The 16,398-nt window shown below is 34.9% G+C and overlaps 1 protein-coding gene across 11 annotated transcripts in view; it reads left to right on the top strand.

The window, feature by feature from the left end:
- Window positions 1–4,979: 4,979 nt before the first annotated feature.
- LOC106069355 (rho GTPase-activating protein Graf-like) overlaps window positions 4,980–16,398 on the top strand; it is a 51,038-nt gene continuing 39,619 nt past the window's right edge. For 10 of the 11 annotated variants that reach the window (XM_013229003.2, XM_056038546.1, XM_013229007.2 and 7 more), the window contains exons 1-2: window positions 4,981–5,276; window positions 7,147–7,242. In XM_013229003.2, coding sequence (XP_013084457.2) covers window positions 5,123–5,276; window positions 7,147–7,242 — 250 coding nt within the window. In that variant the 5' untranslated portion in view covers window positions 4,981–5,122. Of the gene's footprint in view, window positions 5,277–7,146; window positions 7,243–16,398 lie in introns of all 11 variants that reach the window. The other variant, XM_056038543.1, reaches the window with a different exon arrangement.

The raw sequence follows: 16,398 nt of genomic DNA, 5'->3' as shown, positions 1-16,398 counted from the left end.
TGATGGAAAAAATATACCTTCAATGAATTGAAGTACTAAATATTTATAAGTATTTATATTTTAATAATGAGAACATCAATCAAAATGATAAATTAGTGAGTGATTTAGAAATGGTTGTAACCTTTAAAAATAATTATTAAAATTAATGGTTACTTGTCTTGAAGTGAATTGGTCATTAAATATGTAATACAATACTTTAAGTAATAAGAACAAAATGGAAGAAGACACTATTGGAAATGCTAAAAATGACATTTTAATGTTTTTCTTTTGAGGTCAATGGTAGAAAAAGGATCAGCATCTTCCTCTTCATTTTTTTTTTTTTACTTTCCACATACTGTATATATCAGTACCAGACTTGAAACAAACTCTACAATTTATTTCCCCACTTACTGTAACCGCTCCACTTGTTTATGCATAAGCTGATCATTAGTTCCCTAGTCCTTAAGGGAATGCAGGCACGACGTGGACTAAATTGTGCCGATATGCCTAAAACAAATCAAATCATTAGTTCCAATATATTCTTAAAATGTCACCAATTAACGGATTGAATTCAAAAGGCGTAGAGGAAAATTTAACATAAGGAATAAATAGAGAAAAAATTAGAATCTTGACCTTTTTTTAAAAAATAATTTGAAAATATATCTAGATCTTTTTTTAAAAAATGAAATTATACATTAAGTGTTCTGTTGTCACAGATAAATAAATAAATTACTGTAGACATTAATTAATAATAACAATAATAATAACAGAGACTTTCTGTTTATACAAGTAGACATAGAAGACTATAAGATATGACTATCTCCTTTTTATTACGTCACATCCTACTTTATCACAAAACATTCACAACAAACAATGACGCAATATAAACATATTATCACATCCTTCCTTTTAAAGTTGTTATCACATCCTTCTTTTTAAAGTTCTTTAGACTGATATCAACTTTAACAACTTGACCACTTATGGTTGTCTTGATTGGCACAATAAGTTCTCTAGACGTTGGTCTATAACTGTCTGTTTCATTTATTTCAACAGTTTGCTGTCCATTGTCTTATCGGTATTATAGTAACCAGAGATGTCATCGAAACTCTTATTTAAAAAAACGTTGATATCTACTGTAGGTTTTTCCACCATTTGTCTTTATGGTGTAACGACAACTGCTTTCTGCCATGTTTGTCCTAGACGAACTCTGACTTTCTCTCCGACAGAGTAATCTTTAGGTAGTCTTGCTTTTGCATCGTATGTCACTTTGCTTCTCATCTGTCGTTCTTTTAGTTAAGTCTCTGCATTTTCAGATACCGATGGTTTCAATAGTTTGGGATCAGTTAGAATGATGTCCCCTGAGTCTTCTACTCATCAGCAGTTGTGTGAATACGGAGTATTTATATACTCGAGCATAGCGAGATATGGATCTTTCCCACTTTTGTTTGCTTTGCTTTACGATACCAACATACACCTCACTTTGACCATTTGATTGAGGGTACCTAGGGCTTGATGTTATTATCTTAAAACCCCACCCAGAAGCAAACTCTTTATATTGGTAGCTGTTGAATGGCATATTGTCGCTCACTATTTCTTCTGGTATGCCATGTCTAGCAAAAATACTTTTCAGTGCCCTAATAACACATTCTGCTGTTTTGTTCTCCAGTCATTTTATTTCAGGGTATTTAGAGAAATAATCCACAACTAGATAGTAGTCATTGTTCAAAAAAATTTGTCGCAACCTTTTTTCCATGGTCTGTCTGGTACAGCATAAGGTAGCAATTTTTCCTTCACATTATTTCTTTTGAACGTTGCACATGTTGAGCATTTCATTATTGTTGAAAAAATATCTTTGGACAAATCCTGACCAAAACACACTGTCTTGCCTTCGATCTGGTTTTCTCAAGACCAAAATGACCTGTGTGCAACTTGTCGAGAATTTCATTTCTCGTACTTGAAGGAATTATAATTCTATTCTCATAAAACAATATCCTTTTAATGACCAGTACACCTTTACTTATTTTTAAACTTTGACCATCCTTTTCTGACATAATTGCTCAATGACTTCAGTTTAACATCAGATTCAGTTTTGCGACGAATTTCTTTTATCTTCTGATCACTTTCGGGAAACTTTTCGTTTGCGCTATGAGTTTTCATAAGCATATCATCATCTGGTCTCGATTGCTTTTGACCACGTAGGCCTTCGTGCTATTGAGAACAAGTTGTTAGTTGATTTCTCTGCATTAACTCTCGTGGAACTTCATTCTGTTGCTTGACATCATGCACTTTGACGTTTTCTTTCGCTTCAATTAGTTTCAAAGCAATAGATGTCTTCATACCTAAAACTGGGTTTATTTCGTTCTTGATCACATACAGATCATCTTTGACTCCCACAACGTCAACTTTAAATGTGACCGATGCAACTTCCATCACTTCTAATGCTTCATCCCCTAATGCTCGTAGGGTTGTATTTGAATGCTTTAACTGACTATTAGTTTCTAAAGTGTTCCACGTTGACTCTGATATGACAATAGCTTGTGCTCCTGTGTCAATCTTCATTTTGACTATTTTTCCCATAATATTGACATCAACCATCCAAACATTGACATTGTTGTCAGTACCAATTGCCTCAAACCACAATTCATTTACTTGGCTTGCTTGACTTTCATCTTCCAGTAAATCAACAGCCTTGAAATGTTTCGAACGATATTTTGCAGCGAAATGATTTCTCTTTTTACATTTTTGCTGGGCAATTGTATTTTCCGTGAGATCTACCACAAGATCTGCAATATCTAATGATACTTGTTACATGATTCTTTGCCATTTTTTTTCCTGTGAGCTTTTGACTGGCTTTCTATCTTCTGTCTTCTTTAATTTATAAGCAGCACCTACATCAGGCTACATGTAGTCCTTTCATATCTATCATTTGGTTCTGGGTATGCTCGTCAGCATGAATCATGCTTGCAGCTTTCTCTAAAGTTAAGTCTACATCTCTCAGAAGTCTCTCTCTCTCTCTCTCTCACTCGATCCGACTGTATGCCACATACCAATCGATCTCTGATGAGTTGATCACGAAAGTTGTCAAACTTGCATTCTTTTGCCAAATTTTTCAAATCAGTATAATACTGCTCAAACGTTTCACCGTCTTTCTGATTTCTTGTGAAGAATTTAAATGTCATACAGTGTTGGAATTTGGTCACGTTTGATACATATGTCACCAACCAACTTCCAGCAAACGTCTCCGTGTTGGGTAAGTCTCTTTAACTGTCCCCACGTCTTTTCTAGAGGGGGTTGCGAATGGGGCAACCGCCCCAGGGCACGCGTCTAAGAGATTCCATTCTCATCATCAGGTTCGGAAAACAGACCAGTTTTCATAAACGAGGACTTTTTACTCAATATTTTGCAAGCTTCTAGGCCTATGTGATACAATTAATAGGACGAACGCTGTTAAAATGATATATTTTTATTTCGAAATACCGGTAGCTTATTGCCAGGAAAAACCAGACCTGGCAGAATTTAGGTCAATATTTGGTTAAGCAACGTCTGTATTATATAAGATAAGATAAGACAAGGTAGTGTCCGGTACCTACGTAAGGTAGCCTACTATGTTTTTCAACAATAATAAGACCTACAGCAGACGACCCAGTTAGCTTGTTCTGTTACGGTAGGCCTATAATATAGTCTAGTCTACGCTTAATAATGTTCCCTTGCTCGCGTATTACATTGGACCGAGGCCCCGCGTCCAGCTGGTCTTTCCCATGTGCTTGGCATTTGCTTCCAAATCGCGGCGCCATGTATAGACTAATAATTTTGAAGGAATGGGAAACGATTTAATAAGAGTAGGCCTAGTATTTTCTGGGTAGGTGATCTAAATTAACCAATGGTGTTCAAAGTAATGCCCGCCGAAACATCGGGCCAAAATGTAGAAAACCACACAATAATATTCATATTTATTGTTTGTTTTTGTAAGAAAAAACAAACAAAAAACGTGTTTTAATTTTTAAGTGACATGAAGCTTCTGGTATTTTAAATTCTTTGAAATGTCCGCTGCTGTCTTAACGCTATCCTTGTGCGTGACATCTTGTGTGTACAACGCAGGGCATCATTTCTGCATCATTTTGGATCGTCTTGTGGTATCAACGCAAGTGGAGCTGTACCATTTAATATGTGTGCGTTAATGAAATGGGAGATCCAGGGGAAAAAAGTAGACTCTGAATGTACAAAACTTCGAAGAAAAGTGTAAAAGTATGGTTGGATGTCAAAGCGAACTGGCAGCAAGAGTTATCAGAAAGTTGTCAGTTCCTATTTTTCTTTTCGTTGATGTGACCCACGACATGTGTGTCAAAGATTAATTAAATGGTCCACGTGCCAATCTAGGTGGGGCATCACTGATCTATTTTCTAAACTAAATTCTATAGCCTATAATCTCTTATTTTAATTTTCTTTTGAAAACAAATTTAACATGTTAAGAAAATTACTTAGCCGAAATGGATCTAGATATATAGTTTAAACTTTAAAATATGTAAATTAGGCTATATTGCCATTGACTCCTCTTCCCCTTCCCTGTTTTTTTCTGCTCATTAATTTAGAGTCATTTTGAAAGACCTATGGATGTTCAGTGCCGTCAGTGGGGTTTCCTATTTGCAACAGGCACGACATGGCCTAAATTGTGCCGATGTGCCTCAAATAAAAAAAAATCAATCACCTATTTGCAAAGAGTTAAATATTCATTGCATTTTCAATATAAATCTAGTTGTTTACCACGGAAGCAGACAACCAGATTAGACTCTATATTACAAATTACAACATTATCCTTTTTCCAGTAAATTTCAACATTATATCTAGTTGAAATTTACTGGAAAAAGGTTGATTTTTTTGTAATTTGATCACACATACGGATTTTCCTATATTCTGTGACCTGACTGTGGGAACATTTCTTACTCTTTTAAAAATGAGCTTGGATAACTAAATCTATTTCCGTTAAAACATTTTAGCGCATGCGCAATTCTATAGCATTACTGTTGTCAGTAAGTCAGGAAGCGATTATAATTATTCTAATACTATTTTTTTCTTTCAATTAATGTGTTTTATATGATGCATTTTACTCGGAAAAAACAAATTTACTAAAAAATAAACTTCTATCATGGGGCTACAACCACTTGAATTCGCGGATTGCCTTACAGATAGCCCCTACTTTCGTACAAAATTAGCCGAACATGAGAAAGAGTTAGAGCGTACAAGCAAGTTTATAAAAACATTGATTCACCATGGCAGAGAAGTCTACAATGCAGCTAAACGTAAGTTGTTTTTATTGAGATTTCAAGTTCATTTCTGATGCTATCTAGTAAATAGATTAAATAAACTTGATGCAACTTGTCTGGAGATATTCCTGATCTAGGGTAGGCTGTAGACACTGTAGTGTAGGAGTCTAGGCAAAAACTTTGGCAAAGATCTATAAGTATAAAATCTATTCAAAATAATATTGAAAATTCATTTATTTTATAGATCTAGTAATTTTAGACTTAGTATCTATAACTAGATAGTAGATCTATATAAAACTATAACTATATTACTAGACATAGTCATAGTCATAGAGTATAGTCATAGTGAAGTGTCTAGATCTATAGAGTATAGTTATAATAGTTAATTTAATAATAGATGTAGATCTAGCTGAACTCTGATTCTGAATAGTCACTATAGTGACTAGTGACACTAGCCTCACTAGGTGACTGTAGAGTAGACTGTCACTATTTTATAGTGTTTGTGTACAAAATGTCTAGACTGTAATTCTAGATCTATAGTATTTAATAATTGAATATAGTTCTATAGTCTAGTCTAGATTTAGATACTAGATTGAGCAGAGCCTAATTAAAGCTAGATTAAACTTAGTGACATCTTGATCTAATAAATCTACTATTTTCTAGTAATAATAGTAATATAATATAATATAATAGTCATCTACTGAATACTGATCTAGTATGATCTAGTGGCTAGTCTAGACTAGTAACTAGTTTAGGTCTCTAGGTTTTGATCTAGAATTCTACATCTACCGTTAAGATCAAGAATTCCAGATATCTATGTTTAGAGTAGACATTTAATATAATTTTAATATAATAAGTATAAGTAATTCATGTCTAGAAGTAGATGAGATATCACATTTCATGTATTATATATATATATACCATAGTTCTATAAGTAGATCTATAAATCTAGTAGATTCGTCTGTGATCAGAGTCTGGACTAGAAACCTAACAGCTTTTGAAAATCTATGTTGATCTATATATATTTACTTTGACAATCACTAGACACTACAGTCTATTCAAAATGAAAGTAGAAGTTTTTACAAAATTATAGTTTAAATTTACACATACATATCAAATAGTTTATTTCAACTTTTCATCATTTCTTGTCTAAACAAAAGTAGCTATCCAGTGATGACTGAATGATCATGATGGGACAGATAGTATATTATGACAGAGAACACAGACCCAGTAGTTGCAATATGTCAGTGTATTGAGTGACTGACATTTAGTTATACATACATTTAACTTTAGATCAAATGTGTTTAAAGAATCATTAAAAGTTCATCAACGGTACAGGACTTAACAATGCATAAAAATGCATTTCATCTCATCTCTGCCTGTGGTCCCTTCTGGGGCATAGGCCACCAACCAGATTCCTCTAGGCATCTCTGTTCTGGGTGAGTCTCTGCCTCCAAATCGCAGAGCCATGTATTCCTGGGCTGTCCACTCTTCCTCTTTCCTTGGTGGTTCCAGGTCAGGGCTTGCCTTGTTATGTTGTAAATTCATTTATAAAGCATTAATATTAATCATGTTTGAATCTATAGCTCTCTTATGGCTATAAACTTAAAAAGCAAGAGAACTCTATTCTTCCTAATTGTAAGATCTATCTACACTACACATCACTGTATCTGGAACATATTTTTAAAATTAAAAATAATGTTTATGGTTACTGTTAGGTGATGTATGCAATAAATTAGAGATACTTAGTGAAAAATAAATCTATTTCTCCTATCTAGATTGTTTACTAAAATTTAGTATTTTAAAATTTGATATGGTAAAGGAAGATCAAAGGGCTTTTAATTTTAAGATAACTAGAAAAGTAGTTATAATAAAAAAAATTAAAGCATATTTAATAAATTCACAGAATTTTCTAAAGCACAGAAAGCCTTAGCTAAGGATTTAATGGAATTTAAATTTGAATGTATTGGAAACCAACTAACAGATGATGAAATTTTTATATGTAAGTATATTTCAATGACTTGTAATAATTTCACAATAAATATTTTACTTCTTAACCATTACTTTATTTTATTTTTTAAGTATTCATTTATTAAATACTGTAATAATTATTAATCCTGTTTCAATTTGGAAGCCTTATAGTCTTAACTTTGTTAAATCTAAAGTACCATTATTTATTAGTGGATTGCTCTAATGTTTAAAAAAAAATGTCACAGGATGAGTGTTTCTTGGATACATTTTATGAGTAATATATATAAAAATACAAATATATAATTTCTGTTCTATGTTTATATTATGGCATGTCTGTTAGATAATTAAGATAAGATAATTTTATTGATCTAATCAAATGGAAATTCAGTTTGACTACTTTTGACAACCTCAGCGTAACTACTTTACATAAACAATATGGATGAAAAATTCTAACAACATTCACTAACGAAACACATACACATTCACAACCAGCGCTTTATGAGTTTGATTTCTATGTACTTCTTGATGACGGCAGCTGATCTTTGAACATGATCTCAAGGCAGTTTGTTTCAGCAAAATAATAATGTTTCCATTTGATACCATCACTATGCATTAGTAGACTCCTTTTTCCATGTATGCTACTTGAGACCTTTTTGTTGAGGTTGCTTGATCTCTACTCATTCTAGCTCCCATTGAGGCATTCACACTTGCTGATTCCATCATTGATAACAATTGTCTCCATCTTTTAAATACAATTTGTTATCTTAATTCTCTTAATAAGCATCAAGGTTTTTGTATTTATTAAAGCAAGGCTAAACAATTTTATATCTCTATCTATCTGTCTATCTAATCTATCTATCAGGCAGGGTAGGTGATCCTTTTTGGGATTGGGGGTGCAACATAGCCTAAATTGTAACAATGGATGAACTTTGTTTTGTTACATGTAGTTTTGCTCTCTTAACCACCGAAAGCATGTCATGGAGATCATATAAGAGTTATACAATAACTTCACGTTTATTTTAGCATTTTAATCTGAATGATTCTAGATCTAAACCTGGTCTGAAAAAGTCTTTTCAGGGGAGACTAAGAGTTCAGACAGTACATTGTGCTTTATTTCAATACTTTTACTGGGGATTTATTATTTCTTTTTATTTATATTGTACCCTTATAAATACTTATAGTATTTTAAGGGAATATTTATTTTAAGATTTAAATTAGTGATATTAAATTGTTAAAAAGTGTTTATTAAATTAAATTCTATCCACGGAATCCCAGCACATTTCAATGTTGTGTCAAAAGATTTACCTCTAAGAGTTGTTAAAACATAAAATGCATCTATAGTTACAATGGTATGTAATAGTGATACAAAAAGTAATCTAATAAAAAAAATAGTTTCTTAACTTTTCAATTCTTTTTAACTGTCTTTGGTTAGAGGCTAGACTATCTAGTTATTTGTGAATCTGAAAGACTTGGGGCTATGCAGCTTTATGTTGATATAGCACTTTGGTATGACAACTATGGAGACTTTACTAGGTCCTTGTATATATATAGTGTTTAATAATTTAATGTCATTTATTAGGATTCAGCCACCAAAACTTTGTAAAATGTATATTTCTGTGAGTTTATAAGCAATACAAAATTGGCTTGAAGACCAAGCATTCTATTATTTTTGGCTACTTGGTCCACTAGGAAACATTTTTCAGTGTCTGATGTCTGGATATGTTCAATTCACTTATCTATTCTTACTGTTAGATTGAACCAATACTTTATGTGCTTTTATTCTTAGGCTCATTTACATTATTAGATGTTCTCAAAGTGTGCTCTCTTTTTGTGTTTGTAAACCAAATTTCCCATTTCTTACACTATGAATAATCTCATTTCATTCTTACTGAAGATTTAATTTATACTTCCTTTTGTGTGTTTCATATATATATATATATATTGATGCGTTTGGGTAGTTTAGTTGTAGGTATTTCCAAATATTACAAATTATGATTATTTTCTGCAGTGAATGTTGTTCTACTTTTATAGTGTCACTAAATATGGATGAAAAGAAACATTTATTTTGTTAAGCAAATTAAAAACTACAAACAATTTATCTTCATACAAGTAATAAAAGAAAACCTCCATCAGATAAAATCATTTTTAATTAGAAATACTATTTCATTTAGTACACACACTAAATGTAGATTGCTTTAGTTAAATCCTTACTTATAGGCTGAAATAATGTTACTGAATACTGAAGAAAATACCTTTTGTGTTATTGGTAAGAAAAAGTTATGGTCATTTAGTCTGATCTAAATTTTCAATAAATGCACCTCTTAGAGTATTTCTATTATCTAAAAGCCTTTTCGGAGGTAGAGAACTCTTTTCCTGGGAATCAGATTGTCATTCTGACTACCACCAAATCGGTTGTGAAACTCTTCCTCCACCTTTCCAGTACTTGGACCCCCCCCCCCCCCTTTCCTCCCCAGCACTCTACTCACGACCATTATTGTAATTGTAAACAATAGCTTGGGGGGAAAATTGGCACCGGTGATCTAGTGCCCTCATCTGGGAGACGGAGCTGAAGTGGTGGCAGTTATCATTCCTGTATGGATGTAAACTTTCTAGGTTCCTGTAGTCTGTGCTATTCCCTAGACTCTCGTTTATTTGGATTGCACCCAGTTGTGCAGGAAATATTAGCTTTTGTACTGCCATCTTCCTTTCTCACACACTAGTGTACATCTCCCCCCCCCCCCCCACACATACCTCATTAACAAAACCTGTTTAGTCTCTCATTCAATGCTGGTCGTCTCCCTAACATCTCTCTTCTCTGCACCCAAACCTGAACAGATTACCAAAAACTAATGATACTATCATACTTGTTTTTGTTTTGAAGTGTTGTGCTTGTTACTCAGATTGAGACAATTGTTAGAGTAGAAACCAAGTCAAAATAGGCGACAAATGGCCATTCAACTTTTAATTATTATATTTAAGTTTCTACCCTGCTATAAAGTGCTCAGGGGCCAACTTAGATATTTATAATTTTATGTATGTAATTGAAGATTAAAAGCTTGCAATGAATTATACGAAGATGTTCACATAATAAAGGCAAATCCATAAATAGCAAACTTTTCGGGTGTACAGTGAACACCAGTATCGATTAACGGTACATGTTAAAAAAAATTGTGTGCACTTTTTGGACAATGTAGAATTAAATTGAAAACCAAAATGTTAAGCAAAGAGCAGATTACTCTGAATAACCTTAAAGATTTCCCAAGTCTTTCCTTGACGTGTCACTTTCGTTATACCATAGAACTGCTCACAATGGTCAGTTCTGCTTAATTTATTTTTCTGTTCCTTCCGTCCAAAAAAAAAAATGCAATCCCAGTTGGAACAGGAAAAAAAAAGTAAATCTAATGACTGTATAAGTACCCAGTATTCTACTGTATTCTAGTATTAAGTTTGTTTTCATTCAAGTTTTCTAAAGACAAAAATACTGCCCGGGTCATCCACTTACTTAAATCTGGCATTGTGTACCTAATTAAAAACCATTGGGTCAGAACTAGTGTTATGGTGTGTGCGTGTGTTTCTATGGTGATGGCGGGAAGAAGTTACCTATGCAATGGGAATAATGCATGATTAACGGCATTGTCGTCAGCAGTGTTAGGTAGGACCACACGACTTCAGAATGTCAGAGTGAAAAAGACGTGTTTTTGTAGTGAGCTAGATTTGTTCAAAATACCATTTTATAATATTATTAAAGTCTACTCTATTTATTGCATTTCATCTCAAGTTGAATTTGTTTCTATTATAATACAAGTTATTTATAATATTGTTCACTAAGAAATAATCAAGTTGTCTCAAGTTTTATAACTTAAGATACAATACTCCTAAAGCTTGTTTAGTTGTCTACCAGCAGTTTGGTGCTACAAGTCAACGGCCGTCCACAACTAGCACTAGTACATGAGAGAATGGAGAACAACAAATGCAGTACACAAGTCCTCAAAAAAATGGCATCAGCTCCCAACCCGGGCATATCATCTATTTTTTTAAATTTTAACAAGACTTAAGAAAGCTCAACATTTATCCTTGTAGGCTTCAATTGATGGGCTAAAGAAGCAGATATGTGTTTAAATAAAGGGCTTTGTCCCCCTCGGACTGTTTTACTGGAGGGACATCTGTGTGTAGGGATGCGAATGGATGCTATCATTATGGGCTGATTGGCTAAAGAACTGTGTGATTATTGCTCAAAAATGATTTACAGGCTAGAATGTGTGGCGTCTTATATAGAAGAATATTCTTATATAGAAGAATAAAAAAAATGTAAGATAAACTATTCCAGTCAAAGTAAACGTGACAATGTATCTTCGAATGACAGCACACAGTTGTGTAGCCAACAAAATCGAGTGGACATTTCCTTCTGAATGAATCACTTGTCTGTGCAGTACTGTAGTGGGGGATGTTGGTCACATAGTGACCTCTTTTTCCAATTGGCGTGGCGAATTTCTTTGTACATTAAAATTAAGATAATTCGGAGCGCTTTCTGTTTTTTTTCACCCACCCCGAAATAAACAGAAATCATTAAATAAGCCTAAAGCTGACCAATACACTGACCCAAAACGTTTCCAACTCAGTCCAGCGCGAGTACAACTTGGAACTCGTGGGACATCAACACAATTAGACAATGATTTTATGCGGGAAGGGAGTGGGAACAGTTTACCTGCTGTGACATTGGCTCATAGCGTTAGTACTCGAATACATCTTGATTATTTGCTATATTATCTACTTGATCTTTCTCACCTTTATTTTGAATACCATTACCCCTCCCCTGCTTTCTTTTTACTTTTGATAACCTTAAAACCCATTATTGTAATTTTCCCCCATAACGCTTATATTAGCCCTCTCTGTATTTTTCTTGTTTGTGTTGGGATTAATGCAAATGATTTTTTTGTTTCAGTATTGATTTAGATATTTTAGATTGCCTGGTAACACCTAATTAAGGTTGAATTTTGTTTTTGCTGGTCATTTACTACTTGAGGTAACTTGTAGGAGGAGGGTCCGGGGGCCACGTATTTTGTTTCCCAACTTTGACGGGCCAGTTTGAGTACGTTGATAAATAGTGCGTTATTCGAGTTACCTACTGAAGGAGCTGATGCTTTTTATTGGATGTTTTTTCTCTGTTGGAATGTTGTTGTCACTCAACGCAAATCTATAAATACATCAGTCCCCGTGTTTCACTGATCAATGAGTACTCACGCGCACGTGTGTTTGTTTTGGCAAAATGACAAAGTAGAGTTTTACCTTTACGCCAAAGTATTTTTTTTTTCACTCAGTATTCGAACTTCAAAGGGAAAAAAAGGGGGGGGGGGAGTGGGAGTCAGAAACCGAAATGCGCACAGGTGTAATGATCTGATGACTTGTCAGAGGGCGGCTGTAGACCTCCACACACGCACTACTGTTTGAGCCTTAATGGCGCCTTCTTACCTCGTTGAAATCTGCTCATCTAATTACTTCTATTGACAGACTCTTACAGTGCGAATAGAACTTGTTGTTTTTTATTCTAGATATTATTTATGGTTCCTTTCATCAAACCAGTCTGTATTTTGAGTGGCCCCTAAAAGCGGAAAAGCCGCTGTTTGTTGGTGTGGTCTGTCGCTATTAGTTTAGTGTGGTCTATGTGTTCGTCCGTTTGTCCCGTTGTAGAATTCAAAAACTAGAATAGAATAAAGTTTTACAAGTGTATTCTGTTGTAAGAGCTACTTATGATTGTAGTTAGCATGGTTGAGTGTTAGTACCATCGATCACACACATTGCATTGTAAGGATCAAAAGTAAAAGATACTTGACCACCAAAGGGTTATATGGTTTCTTACAAAGGCTCTGGATGAGAGGTCTATGTGTCTCTCACCAACTTAGGCCCGAAGGTTGACTATCAGTGAGGTGATCATTCAATCACATTAACAAGGCCAGGCTCACGTTAAAGCATATCTTCGTAACAGTCAGTTCATTGAGTCCTTGGGCATAAGTAACTATGGATATTAGCTAATTATGATCAGGATTTGTCATTCCTATACATTACAGTGCGTGCTTCTGGTGACCCTGGCTGTCAAGTTCTGTCATCACTTGTAGTCATAACGTGGCGACGTTTGACATTCACCTGACGTGGGTAAAAACAAAAAAAAAGATTCCTTAGAAATGCATCCAGATTGGACATTCAGTGTTTAAAGTCCAAAAGAAAGGATACAAAAAAAAAACAAAAAAACTGCCTTTTGTATCGAAAATCTGCTACAAAAATGTTCTGTTCTATTCTTAGATTTTCTTCCCATTAGAAAATGGTCGGTATGCGTAAGCTTGATCAAGTGGTCATCTTTTTTAAAGGCACAGTTATTACTGCCGTACAAAACAAAAGTTGTCATTTCAAGAACAAAACAAAATGACTGTATTCTGACTGATTGGTAAAGTGAAATGTTCATTGCCTTTTTTTTTTTTTTTATGGCATTTTTGTGTGATGCATTTCTCTCTATAATTGTATATGAGTCTTAAAAAACTATTACATGGCTTCTGAATCATTGTAAACCTTGTGTTTATGTAATATAACATATTTTTTGAAATAATTTCTATACGAATCTAGACTTCTGTATACAATAAAGTTGGGGGCTAAATTCTGACAATGATTTGTAGAAGTAGTTTAGTAGAAGAGGATATCTATATTTAGGAGCCTAGATATGCAAGTGGGGGCTAAAAACTACATTATGCCCTTCTATAAAGATTCTGATGTACATCACTGTGGACGGTCGTTGACTTGTAGCACAACTAAACCGCTGTAGAAGTATTATATGTTAACTTACAATTCTTGAAATAACCTTCTTGTGAACAATACTCAATATAAATTGTATTATATTATAGACAAACTCAAGTTGATATGAGATAAAATAAATGGACAAGACTTAAGTAATCATATTTTTTAAAACAAAATCTAATTCACTACAATAACAGATCTACATACAATCCCCCCTCCCCTTTCCTTATAATACACAAAGTGACCTGAGCGGACCTCCGTGATTTGACCATGATTCCCATGAGAGATGAACTCTGGTTACAAGACGAGGACTTCATGCAGGGCCCTTATCTTCTTATCTTATATAATATATTATTAGGCCTACATCGTAGTGTCTTATAGCTTCCACACAGGTCAAGTGGCATTGCGAACACACACACACGCGCGGCTCTTCGGACATTCGTACAAAATACGCACCACTGACTCCGGCTCCCAGCCGTGTCATCAACGGGAGTACATGATTGCCCTAGAGCTTTCCAAAATAACATCTACGTTTGAGTGTAAGTGGAGATCCGTGAGTTCTCATAAATTACATTTGATTTTGATCTGGCACTAGAATTCAGGTGGACAGGTTAATCAATACATGTGTCCACATTCTCGTGGACAGATGTCTTTTCTTGGAAAATGAGAAGGTTTTCCCCGCGCTAAGCGTATGGTGACTGACATAGTGAAATTCCCGTTTACTTTGTCGACCGCCAGCATGGCGCCACCTTGTATTGATCGGGGATAATAGTACGGGAAACAATGATTAAGATTTGTGGCATCCAACGTAAATATTGGATTTGAAATGTGACAGTAAACAAAATGTACAAATGGAATCAGCCAACACATGTGTGTGATCTAGAGGGACTTGTGTATAAGCGTGTTTTTTTTTCTTCAAAGAAGACGTATTGATCTAACATTTACATACACACCCACACACACTCGTTTTCCCCTCCCCCAACACACACTCACGGTTCCGCTTACATATGTGGAATATGAGTTGAATATAATACTCGGAGAGATGAGCTCTTTATTAAACACATTATTAACAAGCTTAGTTCTTTCTGTCTTTCACTCCATTTCTCCCCACTTCTCCTCCTAGGCGCGGTCTCTTGCTGTAAGCTACTATCGTTAACTTGACTTGGCAATTTGCAGCCCACTTTGAATGAAAGCTGCTAATAAGGTTCCGAGCTTGTTTTCTCCCCTGTACTTATCTCTTGGACTGTTTGTTTGGGAGCACACGATAAGCCGGAGCCACCTGTACGTTAGGCGCGTGCGTGCTACTGATACACTTGAATGAAAGAGAGGCGTCATTAACCGTGCACTTAGGGAGAGGAAGTAATGCCAGCTCTGTTCAAGCGATGAAATTGAAAAGAAAGGAAAAGGGGCGGGGAGTATAACCTCGATTCACTCTGACATGGGAGACAACTCAAAGAGCCTACTGATACTAAACGGGAATGAGAAAAGTGGGCAGAAAAAAAAACAATGTTTGTCGACAAATTAATTGCTTTAATTTGAAATATCTGCACATGTTGTAATTTATTCTCGTAATTTAACCTAGTTTTCAGGATCTCTGTGACTTACACTCACTGAAGTGTACGAACAAATATTGGCCCTCGTTCGAATGTTCGTGATTTGGGTGCAAACGAAATCCACTAGTGTTATTCGATCATCCAAAATGGAAGGCCTATCTCTAGCCGATACTATAGTATCTGCAATTTTAGAAAGAGGGTAAGAGAGACATTCTGACGTATGGAAATATGGAAACTCTACACGTGGTTAAAATAATATACAGGACTTACACATTTATACAAATAGTAATAGAGAGGAGGGTGGGGGGTGCTTGGTGACTAAATGGTAAAACGTTCTAGTTTGGCTTCCAAACCAAGAAGTCTCGGCTTCAAATCACGGTGAAGACTGGGATTTTAAATTACTGGAATTTTAGGGCGCCCCTGAGTCCATCCAACTCTAATAGGTATCTGGCATTAGTTTGGAAAAAAGGTAGTGCGGTTGGTCGTTGTGCTGGTCACATTACACCCTCGTTAACGTGGGTCACAGAAACAGATGACCTCTACATTATCTGCCAATGATAACAAGGTTTGAAAGAGGTACTTGACTTTTAAAATGAGTAAATACTTTTAAGGGACTAGACTTTTGTTTTGTTTTGTTCGGCATTCGGAAAATCTTTTGTAAAGTCTTAAGAACATTCCCCACTCTCCCCAATCCTGAATGACACCGTACTGCTAGAGTGACCTTGTTGTCACCCACTACGACCTAGTTTTCTCTCAATAACATATCGATCTATCTGATACGTTTTTGTTTTTTTTTCCTCATTCAGGATACAAGCAACGGAAGAGGAAGAATGATTTGAGGAAAGTGAGGG

This window comes from Biomphalaria glabrata, chromosome 8 (genome assembly GCF_947242115.1).
Source record: "Biomphalaria glabrata chromosome 8, xgBioGlab47.1, whole genome shotgun sequence".
Taxonomy (NCBI): domain Eukaryota; kingdom Metazoa; phylum Mollusca; class Gastropoda; family Planorbidae; genus Biomphalaria; species Biomphalaria glabrata.
Note: the sequence above shows the minus strand (reverse complement) of the source record. Positions and strands in the feature narration are given on the sequence as shown.